We start from the raw sequence: 15,577 nt of genomic DNA on the forward strand, positions 1-15,577 counted from the left end.
CTTACCCTCTAGTTTACTTTTGGAGGTGTAGGAATGTAGTTAACCTGCTAACATAGCATGCAATTAGAGTGCTCTCCAGCAGCAGTCTCTTGCAGCTTTTGTGGGAGAAAGGGCTATGTTTTCTGTAAAACTCAGCTCCATCTTCCTAATCCTACCATATCCTCCTCCAAATATATTCTTAGTCCTTGCATTACATCTTCAACTTGCATGAATACTCACATACAATTACTGAGTTAGGAAAAGATATTTCTTGCAGTTTTTTTTTTTTTTTTTTTTTTTAATTACAAAGCCATTTTTTAATGTTTGAGTATACAATCAACATAATGTGCAGCATATTAAGAATACCTCAGAAAAAGCAGAAGAGAAACTTCTCACACACTGGCACAAACTAGAGAACTTTGTTTCTTCAGTATCTGTGCTAGAAGAGATGGATTGCAAATTATTTTAAACTGCCAATTAACAAAGAAACTTGGTCAAACTGTCACGGGGATAGAGTTTTCATCTATAAAATGTTCTATGATATTTCTGTAGGGAAATTCTTGATCAGCACATCTTAAGGTGTATTTGACATGACTGAGAATGCCTCCAATTACTTCGTACATGTTCAATTTGAGCATATATTTAATGTTACACTGAAAATTGTTGAAATACAGAATACAAATCTTTAAATATAAGCAATCAAGAAAACTATACCAGGGTGAACATCATCTCACAAGCTTAAGGAAAAAAACAGACACAAGGTTCTTTTTTTTTGTACTGTACAGGAATGTTGTTCATGCAGTCCATCCCACAATTTTATACATCAGTGCCCTCAAATGCCTGGCTTCATATGTAACGGTATTTTTCCCACTGTGCATCCTGTTCTCCTCGAGGGGCTGCTCAATGACAGCTGGGATGTTTCTTCCATACAGTTCACATTGCTTCAGAAATTGGACACACTCTTGAATGACACTGTCACGTAGCATGATCATGTGCTTGGACATGTTCTCTAGCAAGGACAGAAAACATCTTTTGGCATAATACCATGTATCAGTGCTTAGTTTTTTGTTATATGGCTCCAGGCTTTTAATGACCCTCGAAATACCAAAGTCATAGTTTCCTTTCACACAATAAAGAGTACCAATGACTAGATTGACAATACAAAGATGGTAGATATTTTTATCAGGATCATCATAGGACAGTTGCTCTTCCCCCTTCTCAATCTTCCTCATCAGCTCCTCTGCGTCTTCATTCTGGCTTGTCAGGATGTAGGAAACACAGAGATTAGCTAACACGATGGCACTAACATTAAGAATGTTATCATAGTGCTTTTTAACTATTGGCTCATAGAAGCTAATAGCCTCTTTGTACTTGTTTTCTTGCATGAAAAGTACGTGAGCCACGTTGAGCTTCCATACCTCGTGTTCATTACAGAACTCCACTGATTTGCGGAAAATCTTTTCTACCATTGTGTAGTTCTTCATGTCCCAATAAATTTTAGCCTGGACCATCAACACGGGTATATATTTATCCAAAGTCTCATCATACTCATTAACAGCCTTTTTTACAGCTTCATCATCCCAGTTTTGCCTAGCTTCCTGTATTTGCTTTGTGAGTTTCCTCAGCTGCTCGGTCAGCATCCCTGCTGCGTCATCCAGCTTGTAGAAAGCCTCCTCAGGGGCAGTCTGACAAGTAATAACAGCATCCAAGAAGTTGTACAAGTAAGGTGTGAGCAGTTTGTAGGTTAGATGGGCATTCTCTGCCAGCACGTCAGCTGCCAAGTCATAGTACTGATGCTTGCAGTAGAGGAGCAGCAAGTTTCCAAAGGTTTCTGGTGGGCAGGGGTTCTGCAGCAAAAGAAACTGCAGTTTCTCAAAGCCCTCTGTGGGCTGGGTGTCCATGTTTATTAGCGCTTGGTTGTGGAGCGTGACCGGGTCCAGCTCCTCCTCAGCTCTCGGCGGCATATCGGTGAGCGCCTCCTGGGCCGCCTTCCGGTTGTGCAGCTGGTACTCGATGGCAGCCTTCAGGTTGAAGGCCTCCACCAGGGCCGTGCGGTGCAGGAGCAGGGTGTTGCCCACGCTGCGCACGTCGATGCCCTCGGTGGTCATGCCCACGCTGAGCTCGGGATGCTGGTGGATGCCGCACTCGATTATATCAGAGATGTGCTTGAGGGCAGGGGCGTACTGCTTGGTGGCGTAGCAGCAGAGCGCCATGTTGTAGGACAGCTCCGGGCAGTAGCCCAGCACCTGCATGGCACCTGCGAACTTCCCGCCGGCCTCTTCGTGCCGCCCCTGCCGGTACAGCAGACAGCCCAGGTTGATCTCGGCGTCTGCCCGCTCCGAGGGGTCCTCGGCCGTCCCGAGGCCGCTCTCTGCGGCCAGCGCCTCTTCCACCAGGCTCTTGGCTGCCGCCAGGTCGCCCTGCCCGTAGTGGACGGCGGCCTGGAGGCGCAGGGCCCGGCCCTGGTAGGAGGGCCGGTCCAGCAGCGGGCTGGCGGCCCGCAGCGCTTCGGCGTACAGCCCAGCCTTGTAGAGGGCCTGCGCCAGGTACAGGCGGTACGCGTCGAGCTCGGGGTGCAGGGCCGCCAGCTGCTCGTAGCACTCGGCCGCCGCGGCGAAGTCCTGCAGCTGGTAGTAGCAGTAGCCCAGCAGCGAGAGGCCGCCCCGCGAGCGGCTGCTCCTCTGCAGCTCGCGGCTCAGCAGCGCCGCCGCCTCCCCGCAGCGTCCGGCACGGATCAGCCCGTACACCGCGGCCGTGTACTGCCCGTCGGGCACCGGCGGGGCCCCCATGGCTGCCGCGCCGGAAGCAGGCGAAGGGTGAAGCCGTGCGGCGCCCCTCACTGCCGTGGCAACGGCCCCCGCGCCGGAAGTACTCCCGCGCCGGAAGCGGGGTATCGGCTCGGCGCGGGGCGCACTGGGAGTTGTAGTGCGGCGCGCCGAGGCAGGAGTCGGCCCGGGCCGTTTCGCGTGGGCTGTGGGGCTCCACGCTGCGCCGGTACCTCCTGCGGGGACGGCCCGTAGGCTGGGCCACCCTTCCGCCCAGCGCCCGCAGGCCGTGAATTGCCACACAATTCTAATCAAGGCAGACCTAAGCCACTAAAAGGCTTTCTCTACCCCCAAGCGCAGCTCGTGCTTCCGTGCAAACCGCTGTAGGGGCTGAATTCAGCTGCTAAACAAACGTACGCCATCTCTGGCCTCTGTATTTAGCGGCATGGATCTGATCACAGACTTGGAGCAGCTGCCTCCAGTCACCGAGAATCGCCATCATCTGTCACTCTGGGGAAAACGGCTTCCTCTGCTCACCCTGCTCAGCTCTCTGGAAAGGCCGAAGCACCAGGGCAGCGATGTGCTACCCTCACTGGCCTCGTCTGCGCTCTAGCAGCAGGGAATGGAAGAGATGTGTAGCTAGGGTTAGGACAAGGCTGCACCAAGGTGGAGGCACTGGTAAATTCAGCTGTGTCCACCCCTCAGGCACACCGGGCAGCATGGGATGGGGAGAAGTGGATCTGAGTGAATCAGGACTTGCCTGTGGGAGTGCTGAGCCTGGATGCTGCTATTTGACTGTGCTGGTGAGGGGGCTGTGGGCTGCAGCTGTGCTCTGTGCAGCACCAGATGCATACGAGTGCTGGATGCCCATGACTGCATGCTCTTATGTCCCCTCTGCCTTCCCAGCATTTCTTCTTTTCCTCTCATTGTTTATTACAGTGCTTTCAAGCCTCTGCTGTGTGCTAATTACTGGTAGCAGTGCTAAGTAGGTTCTCAGTGCCAGAACGAGATGGGTTTGCCATGGCTGTGTCCTTGTTTTTCTAGCAGCTGTGACGCAAATGAGACCTTATGCCAGATAAAGAAATTGCATTATCTATATTTGCCTGCTTTCTGTTTTCCCCCTTGTGCTTTATCTTTTAAGCAGTAAACTGAAATGTTTAATAATAATATCCACATCAGCTAGAATAGATCTCTTGTCCTTAAAATACTACCTAGAGCTGAATGTTTTCCTCAGTTCAGTATTTCCTGAAGCTGAGAAGCACAAAAAGTAAAATTAAATAAATTTACTGATATACATTTTTTCCAAATCTTTTTTTTTTTTTTTTTTTTTATAAATCTTCAGTAATAGCCTTAAGTATTTCTGAGCAGTTACACTGTAAGAGAAAGGCTTAAGTTAAACATGTTACCTTGGGACACAAGATGGGAAGTACTTTATTGATGCATTGTACTCTGTGAATATGAAATTTCCCTTTTACAATACATTAAGAGCTCAAATTTGTGAAAGCTGATGGAAGGATGTTTGTATCTTAATAGAATATGACAGCTCTCCTACTTCAAAGGAGTAGATCAAATATTTTCTTACTTTTCTGAAATTGCTTATTTCAGCAGTAATTTTTCCTTGGAGGGAAGTAGATACGGTGTTTCTATTGAGTAGTGCTACATCTGGTGTCACTGACTTGTACTAATGTATATAATTTCTATACAAGTAAAAAGTTCTGTTGAGGTCTTTGGCCTGATCTGGTTTCTGGTCGTTCCCTAATAGTGCCAAGTGCAGCAGGTGAAGTTAGGTTTCTTCCCAGGAATGACTGCTGCAAGGTCATGTTTCAAAAGTTATATTTGAGCTGTTCGGTTCCATGTGTTTTCATTGTTCTTCTATTTGTGTGATTCACAAATCAATATATACAGCTTTGATTCATCCTGACGAGACACTTTCAATGAAACAAACAAAAGTCAAAATCACAGGAACAATTAAGTGATTTATTTATTTATTTATTTTTAGAGAGAGCAATAAAACCAGATTGTTAATTTCAAAAACATGCTTTAAAAAGCTGAATCAGCGTTGTTTGATCTACTAAAGCAAAACAATGAGGGAAATGATCTTAAAATGCAGAAGGGAAAAAGGGGGCAAGGATATTTATTGTGCATTTTCAAAAGTAAGTAGGATGCGCTTTCATTAGAAAGTGCACACACTGTTTGTGTGCATGTGTCTGTTGTTGCCCATACATGAAGGTTCAGAGCTCACAGTGGTACTCTCCACTCTACTGTAAGATGCAGTTTCCAACACGCTTATAAATTGGTAATTAAATATGAGATATTCTAAGAAAGAAAAGATATAGATCAATACACAGTACAGATTTCAATACTGTCACATTCAGATAATGAAAATCCCTCATTTCACCTGCTATTTACCTCCAATTCCGTTTTCTTAGAAACCATTCACATCATTTTACTATTGAAATAATCAGTTTCTTTGACAAAGCCAATGAAAAAAATAAGTCTTACTCTTACATTTTCTTTCCCAGATCTTTCTAAGCATTGGAAGTGTCTATTAATATTTTACATGGCCTTAAAATAAACCTGTCTTAAAATTGCACTCAATGCGTAAACTGTCTGTAACTCCAATTGTTTAACTGTATGAAGGGAAAAATAAATATTTGGCCTGTAGACTGAAACACTCCCATTTTTCTATTAGGATCAATTAGTCTAAATATTACAAATTATCTTAGGCACTGCTGGTTGCAGTTTTCAAAAACAATTTGTGAATACTAGTATTGGCTTTTGCTGATAACTACGGGCACATTATGAAATAGCAGTGCACTATAAGGAGGAGCAATTAGCAAGGACACCAGTCCCAAGAATGCAGCTGCTATACCAAGGACACCATCTGAATGAATACCTGAGCTAAAAAGAAACACACTCATCTACGCTCTAGTTATTTTCAGCAGGGTACTAAACATACTAATGACCTTCTCAGCAAGATCCCTGGTCTGGCAAAGGAGAGCAAGCTGGCTAAGACAGAGCTGCATGGGGAGTTACGTGTCTGATTGCCACATTAGGCATCCAGATTAAACTTTCATGAGGTACTGTTGCCTAACCTTGTATGTGACACCAAACTGTCCTGCCAGAAGCAGCTGTCTAGGTCTTGATCGAGTTAGGAAGTTTTGTTTTGCTTGTGGGTCCTAGGCTGGAAGAAAGGCCTGATCAGAGTTTTGGGGCAAACTGTCTTTTATGGCTAGTACCTCTTGGTTGTCTCATTCTCAGGAGGTGGGAAATCCTTCTTCTGTCTGCTCCATAGGAGAGTCTCCAGTTCAAGTTCTCTGAGCCTTGAGCAGTACTTGGCTTCCTGGTGTGGTCGCAGAGTTGTACTGCTGGGCTCTTCTTTAACCTAGGAGGATGCACACTGGAGCCCCTCCTGAGCTCTTCTACCAGTGCTTTTTAGCCTTGTGCAGCTCCCCAGGCATGAAGCAGGAACCATACAGCTGATTGTCCCATCTCCTCGATAAGCATGAGTAAGGGGCTTCAGCAGAAGGGCAGAAACAGGCTGCCCTTGTGCCTCCTTCTGGGGAGCAAGGTGCACCTGTAGTTTGAAGCTCGCTCTGAATCAAACAGGATCTGAATGCCAGGTATCTTCCTGGTTGTCCTAGGTGATGCTATAGCGTTTAGATCTGTTCTTCCTTGTTGAGGAAGGGTTCATTTTGGTAAGCAGTCTCACAAGTGGGAATCCTGAGTGGAAATGCTGCCTGGCCTGAACTATTTTTGAAGATTGCATTAGAACTAAACTGAATCAGAGCACCTTTGAGGAGAATGCAGCTCCTATGGATGCACCTTGTGCTAACTCCATTTTAGCACTGTAGTTGCAAATTCTTGAGTCCCTGTTGCAGGCAAAATTTCCACTGACAGCAGGGGCAGAGAAGTGGAGGACTCCTCTGTCACTGAGCCACTGCATGTGGTGGGTATCTGCAGGGGGAGGCCAAGCAGCAATCTACCAGCACTGGCCTAGGTAACAGTGGGATCTCGGTCCTGCTTGCCTTTGTCCTCACCCTGCTGGCCCTGTGCTTTATATGCAACCATGGAGCCTATCTCATGCGTTGTGATCTTGTGCATTGGGCAGGGAAAGGAGGGGGGAAAAAAAAAAAAAGAATTCAGACTTCATAACCCCCAGTCATCTCATCTGTGCTGTGTGTGTCTCAGGACAGTGTCAAAACTGACCAAATTGCTGGAAGAATGTTTTGGAGTCAGAGAGAATGAAAAGCAGATACAGTGTCTGCCTATAAAGCTTGTAAGCACTCATTAATAACTGTTTTCTATCCTTTTTAATACGAGAAACTTGGAATTTGATTCTTTTTTGCTTCCTTGAAGAGTTTTCCTTTTCTCTCAAAAATGTGGATCTTTTGCTGATTCCTAAGCTGTATATATATTAAAAAAAAAGCTTTTATAAAATAATAATATTGAACTGTATAACTTTCAGACACCAAATTCTGCTCTGTGATATGCTGCTGTGACCCCCCTGATTTCAGCAGGGCTGCCTCATTTTGCCTGAGAACAATTTGATAAAGATCTAACTGTGCTCTCTCATTTTCTTCCTTGTGATGGAGGAACAGAACCATAACATTAGTCAGCACTTTCTGGATTTTGACCCACAATAGCCGAGCTACCCAAAGACAGGAGAAATAGATGGAGGCAATTACAAACAGTCACTTGATTGATGGTTGACATTGTTAGAGCTTCAGCTGGATGTCAGGTGGTGCGGTGCTGAATTCCCATCACTGCCGTGGGAGTTGCCATGGGCAACAGTGCACTGAAGCCAATAAAAAGGAGAGGAAACGAGGGGAGACTCAACCTTGGGGGAAGCTTCAGGATATGTGCTGTAAATTATGTTACATGTAGCAATATGCAATATCAAAATTCAGGAAAGCTCTGTGTACCAGCCAGCAGTACTGTGTCAGTTCCTGGTGTCTGCTTCCCCCATAAAGTATGCATTACAAGTTACACATGTCTTGCTGTTTACTATCCTGCATCTATCTTTATTCAGGAAAGAAAAAAAACTGGTAAAATAATAGCAGAAGCATTTCCATTTTATGTGTACGTTCACTGCTGTGCATTCTGTATTTCTGCTCCTACGCAGCTTCATTGGATAGAGAAGGTGATATGGTTCAGTTGCATGGTAACAGGTTGGTTTGTAAGGCTACTGAAACTTCCACCTATTCCCCTGTACACGTGATTGGTAGCACAGAGGACTTTGGTTTTGTTTTGGGCTGTGTTTTTACTTAAGGGAGCGCTCAGCAGATTTGTTGTTTCTGTTTGACTGTCAGACAGATGTCAGCTTTTGAAAGGTGAGAAGGACTCCTTTTCACAGGGAAGCAGGGAGGCTCTTTTTGGCATTCATTTGGTTGAGCCAGGTTCTGGTTTCTGTGAAGCTGGTGCCAGTTCAAGGTTATTCAATGAAGCAAACGAACATCATCACAGGTGTAAAATGTATCCAAATTCAGCTTTAATTTTGGTTGCCAGACAAGCCTATATTCACTATGGCATTTTCAATGAGTACAAAGGCTTTTCTTCTCCCATGAATGGGAACTCTTAAGCGCTGCAACATGACTCCTCTTGGGTCCCATCACGCAGCAGAGAAGGCATCCTCAGTTCAGATGCCATAGCTTTGCTGCACTAGTGATCTGTGCACTAATGGAAGGAGACCAACTTTCACATAGTATCAGTGTCATCACACAGAGCTGAACGCATTTGGTTTTGTGACCTATTGGTTTTGATTGAACTTTAAAGAACCCCTCTACCACAGATGTTTATGTGTGAGCCTAGCGCTGTGCTAGCTGTAATAACATCATCTTAAAGTGTACTGAAAGTACTGCAAGAAAAGTAAGAGGTAGTCAGTTCAGTATGATAATATTCTTTAACTTTACCATTTTAAAATATTCATTTCCACTGCAAATTATACTGGAGAGGTTCATCCATGGTCCAGTTTTCAATTTAATATAAACCTGAAGCATAAGGCAGCAGATTTCCTTTTTATTCTATATTCATTGAAGCCCATTACTTTTTCCCTTAGGGTACACTGTAAATTTAAAAAAAAAAAAAAAAAAAAAAAAGTGCTAAAGGTGTATTTAAAAAAAAAAAAAAAAAAAAAAAAACAACCTCTAAAATTAGCATGCAGTGTTTTGTTTTAATGCAAGCTTCCCCTTGCTGAGAAATTTACTGCATTGTTAGTATGAATTTCTCAGGGAAGCAGGGACAGATTGGTATTTTTAAAGATAATAAAGTTTGTTTTTAAATGTAGCAAAGGTAGGCAATTCTAAAGGCCCTGATCAATCACTAAGAAGCGTTGTTGTAAAAAAATACTTCTTTAGAATACAAAGCAGGCTTCTCAGAACATCTAGGCATAAAAGAGGAAGGAAGAGAGGAACATCATAAAAGCAGGCATAATGGATTCATAACTGTACTGAAGAGATGCAAAACAACAATGCAATTACATACTATTGTGTTTTCCTGCAGCTTCTTGCATATGAATTGACCACCTCATATTGCAGTTCTGCTCTGTATTATTAATTTTATTAAGTTGTGAGTTCTTATATTTCAGTCTGTTGTCAGTTTTACAGATTTTTATGGTAGCAGCTGAAATGTAGCAGAGCTGAATGAATGTTTCTTGTGCTAAGTCGTTCTTGTCGCTTTGGAAACCAGTGTAATCTTGCTGCAGGCCTTCCCTTCAGAAGGGAAGTAATAGCAAACCAGGCTGCCATCAAGATACCATCCGATCAATTAAGCATATCTGTGAAAATGTTTCTTTAAAAAAATAAAAAAAAAATTAAAAAAATGGTGTGCCAAAGCTTTTGAAATCCTTTCAGACGGCTTTTATCATAAATAGACACTGACATTTGCAGGCTTAATTTATGTCTTTGAGAGACATGGTAAAGGTAGAGGTAAAGGAGGATGAGGATGCTGCCTGAGAAGGAAGTCTTTGTTGGTGCAACTCCTCCCATTTACCTCTATTTACTGCCACAGAGTCCAGCATAGGCTTCAGTTTCACATTCAGCTTCACAAGACACTGGATAAAAATAGAGAGGAAAAAAAGTTAGTATTTCCAGTCTGCTGATGGATGGTCCAGGGAGTTACATGATAAAAAGAACCCGATCTGCACTGTGCCCTCACCCTTCTCACCTCCAGTTGTAAATTCTTTGTAGGTAGTTTTTCATTTCATTTGGGATTTCTTTATCTTATACTCATTTGACCTGAGGCTTTAAGTAATCCACCAAAAATGTCAAAAAAACAAACAAACAAAAAAAACCACATAAAGTGGCAAAACTGCTGTTCAACTACTTTGGCTTTCTTGTAGGCCTTGAAGATGGTCCTTCTGAAGCATCCCCAGTGTCTGGGGCTTCCTGCTTGCTGCCTATGAACTAGTGAGAAGGCAAGGAGTTTTGTTGTTGTTGTTTTTTTTCTGCTTTAAATAGCAGATTTAACAACAGCTAGTTTAAATGGCCCCCAGAGCCCACACAGCACTAAGAACTGAATGTTTTATTGCTAGCTTGCAAACCATGTAGTTTGGCTAGCTATTGAAGTAAGTCTTGGTAAATTTTTAATTGAGCTATTATATGATAATTAAGGGTTAATGGTCTGATCTTAAGATGTGCTGAAAAAGTGCAATTTCAGTTGACTTCAGTAGGAAATATGAATGCTCAGCACTTCTATAAAATCATGCCGTGAGTAAGTAGCTGATTTGTGTGGAAGTTAAAGCAAATTTAATTAAAATTATTTGCTGAGAGTGTGGTGAGGACCTACGCAACCTTGGGCCTGGAGTAAGAGGCAAAGCTGACAGTGGTCTCTGCCACGGACAGCACTGCTCTCTGGTGGCATTCATGCTATTTCTGGGATGGCTGTGCGTGAGTAACACTCCTATCACCAGACCTCACGGTTCCCTCTTTTGAGCACCATATTCCAGACTGTTATGTATTCCCCAAACCTGGTTTAATTGAATCAAAAATGGAGGGGAGTAATGCATGCTAGACCTCTCTAAGGATCTCACTGCTGTTTCCTTGATGCCTGCACTGCCTCTGCCAACACTGCAGGCATTCTCATTTTGATGGCAACTTAGCAGATCCTTTCTGTGCGTATGCAAAGCTAGCATCCATCTCCTGAGCTTGCTGGTAGGAGACGACAAGCCTCTGATGTGCATGTCTGCATCACGTCCCACAACCAAGGGTGCCAGGAGGACCGTGGGTGCCTGAGATGCTGAAGCCAACTGGCTATGCACTGCCTGCAGCCATAGACACCCAAAGCCCTAGGAGACCAGAAGCAGTATATCTCTCTACAGCTACCTGAAAGAAGATTGTGGAGAGCTGTGAGTTGTTCTCTCCTCCGGCATAACTAGTGATAAGATGAAAGGGAATAGCCTCAAGTTGTGCCATGGGAGGTTCAGGCTGGATATTAGGAAAGATGTCTTCTCTGAAAGAGTGGTGAGGTATTGGAACAGGCTGCCCAGGCAGGTGATTGAGTCGCCTTCCCTGGAGGTGCTCAAGAAATGTTTAGATGTTGTACTAAAGGACATGGTTTAGTGGTGGAAATACTGCTGATTGGTGGATGGATGGACTAGATGATCTTGGAGGTGTTTTCCAACCTTGATGATTCTATGATTCTAAGCAGCTGCACCCCATAATCACTGAATCTTATGAGCTGTAAAGTCCGAAAATAAATTGTTTGTTAGAAATGTATGCATAACCAGAATGGTTAACTAATAACATTAACTGTGATGAAAATAAGTCAAGAGGAATATTTTAGAAGGAATAAACCATGTCTTTGATATTCAGTTTTACCACAGTACAAGCAATTAATTCTATGGAATGCTGACAAAATATATAGTGTAATTTTAAAAAACTTTATTTTGTTCTACACTAATTTAGATTAGGGCTACTCGAAAGTGCAGATTTTGCACTTACTCCATGAAATATCTTTATTCAGACATTGATTTGATGTTCAAACCGCTGCTTCTGGATTTAGTATCCTTTCACTTCAAGACTCTTTCATTCTGATCTAGTCTTTTAATTAAACCAACTACTATAATTCCTATGGAAATTAGCTTTTATTTTTCTTCCAGTTACCAAAGCATTTCAGTAGGACTTTTCTGGTACAAAGTACACAAATTGGATTTTACTTCTGCTTGAGATGTAATTAAAAACTCATTTGATTGCTATATTTCTGGCTCTGTTTTAATTATTAAACACCAGTAATCAATTTTCTTTTATGAAGCTTTTGGGAAATTATCTCAAAAGCAACACATTTCTTTCCCTTCTGGCAGGTTCTTGACCATTTACTGAATTACATTCAGAGCACCTGCTCCTGATCTGGATTAAATCACCAATTTATTCCTAAAGCTATTTAGGTTTATTTGGCTGTAACCTAGTCAGGGTTTTCTGCCTCCTGGCTGCACTTTTTACTTTCGATTTTATTGCACAAAAGCCTCTTGATGTACTGCTCTTCCATGCCTCTATTTTTGATGCATGCCTTGTACAAACTGCTTTGCTAGTGATCTGTCTAATTTGCTACTCAGCTTCTTAGGCCCAATTTATTCTTCACTTCAATATGAAGAGGTTTGGTCTTCAACAGCTGTCTGACATAGGATACTTCCAAATAATGCTGAAACTTTGGAAATGGCCCTTTTCCTCAGTTCTCTGTGGTGCAGCAGGTGGGCTGTGGGACAAATCCAGAGTCCCTGTCCCCTGCCTGCAGGCATTCCTTCCTGTGCAGTGCAGCTGCTTTGCTACACAGAGATCGGTGTGGGATTGGAAACTTTCCCATTTCATCCCCTTTCCTGTAATAGCTGCTCATTATCACAGGTTGATAAAGCATGCTGGGAGAGCAGTCCCACCAGTGGCTCCCATTCCAGCACTAGGAAAGGCTAAATAGATTTGCAGTCCTCCTCTGTAGGCATGCATTACCTCAGGTATGTAACTAAGCTGTTTCTCAGAAAGTTATTGTATAGCACTGACTTTTTCTACCACCTTCAGTGATATAGGCAGCTTTTGTGACTATGTACTGCTTGTAGATCATCTGGCTCCAGGGTGGTGGGGACAGAAGACTGCATCAGCATCTGCTTCATCTCTGGAAAACACATTGTTTGAACTAGCCAGGATGCAGCATAGATGTGGCTGAAAACTAACTATTGCTTACACAAATACAACACTGTTGTGCTCTTTGAGTCATATGGCATCATTTTAAGGGGGAACATAGCATGCCCCAGCTTACAAACACTGCAGTACCTCCAGAGTATTGTTTTATTTATTTATTTAGGTTCTCGCCCAAATATTGACCAGTTGTTTAACTTGCGCACTTTGACAAGATTATGACTCGTGGAAGTATGGCTGTGGGTCTAATATTTGTAAAGTGAGTTTATGGAATAAGACCATATAAATTCAGTTTTATGACTGAGCACATATCAAAAAGTTATAGGTCGCAGCGTTCACTCTGCTTTGGAACCCAGTGGTTTCTAATGAATCACTTTTATTATGTAGGCAGTTTCTGAGTTGGAAGGGAGGACTAGTGACCGAGGAGCCACAGGGATAAATTCAGACCTCGTGTATAAGCACATGAAGCATTGCTGAAGTCAAGAGAGTAGTGACCAGTTACAGCAAAGCTGAATTGGACTCCTGAGTTTTGCTGAAGTGGCTTTCATGTAAGAATATGTAGGCCAAAGGTGAGCCATCTATCTGAAAATCCTTGAACTTCAGAATAGTTCAGATAAAAGGGAACCTGCACTGCAGTCATCCAAAGATTTGATCCTTATGATATACTTGATGGAAGATGTTTTGAAAAACCAAAAGCATTTCTGCACACAAGCCTGTGTACTGAAACCAAAGAAGACAGATAAAATTCTACCTTCTGTAGGCAGCACGTAGAAGATACAATATAAAGAAGCATCAGAGATTAAGTTCTGTGAACCTTTTGATGTTGTGTGTGTGACTTAATTATTTGCCCCACTGATTCAGAGTCATACGTTTTCATTGGGTTCCAGATGAAATAGATGACAGTACTGTATTTGAGAGGAGGTTTAATTGATTGTCCAGTGGTGTGATGTGCAGCGTACTTCAGGGAGGGAAATAGATACAGAGTTCTTCAGGTAGCAAACTGTACTCTGACTACTATCAATACTTTGCTGTCAAAGGGGAGAGTAATATTGAGGGACTGGGTACCTACTGAAGTAGCTTGACAGATGTGTTGCTACAGTTGCAAATGATTCACATGTTCATAATAATTTGAGGTTTTACTCAGTTCCATAAATAACTTGTTTAGCTCTGCTCTTTATGGTTTTGGTTCTGCATCTGAAGCATGCAAAATCCAAAATGTTTCTACCCCTTCTCCTTTCAACATTTTAACCAAGCAGCCAATCAGTGCCTTCTGCCTTACTATCAAATGGATTTTGAAAAACTTTTCAAACCGTATCAATCTCATATCCTCATTTAGTTCTTTGAATTTGCCCTCAGCTGGGAATTCTGCAGGCAACTGTGATTCTGTTGTGTTAAACACTTACTTGAAGTGTCTCATCCATCATCATTTCTAGTCCTTTTCTGATGCAATGTAGTTTGTGCTTCATCTTTCTTGAAAACTGAATGGCTGTTAAATTATCCATTTATCTTCTTTCAGATTTGCTGTACAATTTGAGTTCCCTCTATCTGCTGTCTCTTCTACCTTATCTGCCAACATTTTGGTTTACTTCCTCAAATCTGTATGTGCATTTCCATACGTGACTGCCTGTCCTTCGCAAAACATTGGGCAGATAATCCTAAGTAAAACAGCAACACAAACTGCAGTGTTATGAATTACTCAATTTTCTCACAGATTGTGGTGAAAGCCTTTCATGAAGCCTACTTTCACTGAAGCCAGTGGCAAATATTCATTCTTCTGTATCTCTCAAATGCTCAGTTGATGATTTGCTCTTTCAGTTGAGGTATTTTGGTATCAGATGACTTAGAAGTAATTTGAGGTGCTCTTTTCTGAAGAGAAACATGTTTCCTCTCTTTCTTCTTCCAAGCAATTTGGGAAAAATTGTAAATTCCTGAAGTTGCCAACAGCAATTAATTACTGGAAGTTGTTTTATAGTCAGAGTACCTGAGTTTTCTGAAAAGTCCAAGTGCCTTCATTTCAGGTGGCCTCACTTAGGTTCATTATTAGCAAACAAGCAGTAGGGCAACAAATGTGCTGAACCCAGCCAAGCTGCTATTTCCAGACTACAGAGAGTAAGAAAGTCTCCTTTCCCTGGGACAAACCCTTATCCCTGAAACAATCCTTAGCTACCAGCTCCTGCCAGCACTGGCGTTTGGCACAATTTGCCTGATTAAATTTCCTCTGAAGCAGATTTCTCACAAACACAGCAGAATATGCTGCACCTGCTCTTTCTTGGATAATCTTACCTCCTGGATTGCAACAGAGAGAGGCTAATTTAATCTGCCAATATCTGTGCAGCCTCAGTCCATAGCGTATCACAGTCTGCATCCTAAGCCTACCTACTTTACAAATTCTTGTCAGCCAGGGAGTCCCAGGAAGCAAAGATGCATTATTCTCACTCTGTGTCCAAGTCAAGCATCAGATGTTAGCCCGGCTGGAAGTGTGCATTTTCATGCACAAATTCATCAAATTTCTTTCTGTTAACACGCTTTTCTCAGCAGCTTAGATCTAACTTCCTAAACCCACTCTTTCTGTTGTTGTTATTACAATAGTTCTCAGTAACTAGGGTACACGTTTTGGTGAATGCCTGTCTATTGCTCCTAGTGAACAGCTTCCTACCAGGGCTACCCTTTCCTCACGACTAAATGCAAACAAATAGAACAGTGGCACTC

At 42.8% G+C, this 15,577-nt stretch overlaps 2 protein-coding genes across 5 annotated transcripts in view; both read right to left on the reverse strand.

The window, feature by feature from the left end:
• Nucleotides 1-277: 277 nt before the first annotated feature.
• On the reverse strand, nt 278-2,805 carry IFT70B (intraflagellar transport 70B). The gene has a single exon (XM_052675969.1). It carries the CDS (start codon nt 2,766-2,768, stop codon nt 774-776), a length of 1,995 nt encoding a protein of 664 aa, XP_052531929.1. The 5' UTR covers nt 2,769-2,805; the 3' UTR covers nt 278-773.
• Nucleotides 2,806-3,166: 361 nt separating this feature from the next.
• Nucleotides 3,167-15,577, reverse strand: part of PDE11A (phosphodiesterase 11A) — a 126,797-nt gene continuing 114,386 nt past the window's right edge. For 3 of the 4 annotated variants that reach the window (XM_052675772.1, XM_052675774.1, XM_052675775.1), the window contains exon 20: nt 3,167-9,795. In XM_052675772.1, coding sequence (XP_052531732.1) covers nt 9,634-9,795 — 162 coding nt within the window. In that variant the 3' untranslated portion in view covers nt 3,167-9,633. The remainder of the gene's footprint in view (nt 9,796-15,577) is intronic. The other variant, XM_052675773.1, reaches the window with a different exon arrangement.

Source organism: Tympanuchus pallidicinctus, unplaced genomic scaffold, assembly GCF_026119805.1.
Source record: "Tympanuchus pallidicinctus isolate F22 unplaced genomic scaffold, pur_lepc_1.0 scaffold15, whole genome shotgun sequence".
Taxonomy (NCBI): Eukaryota; Metazoa; Chordata; class Aves; order Galliformes; family Phasianidae; genus Tympanuchus; species Tympanuchus pallidicinctus.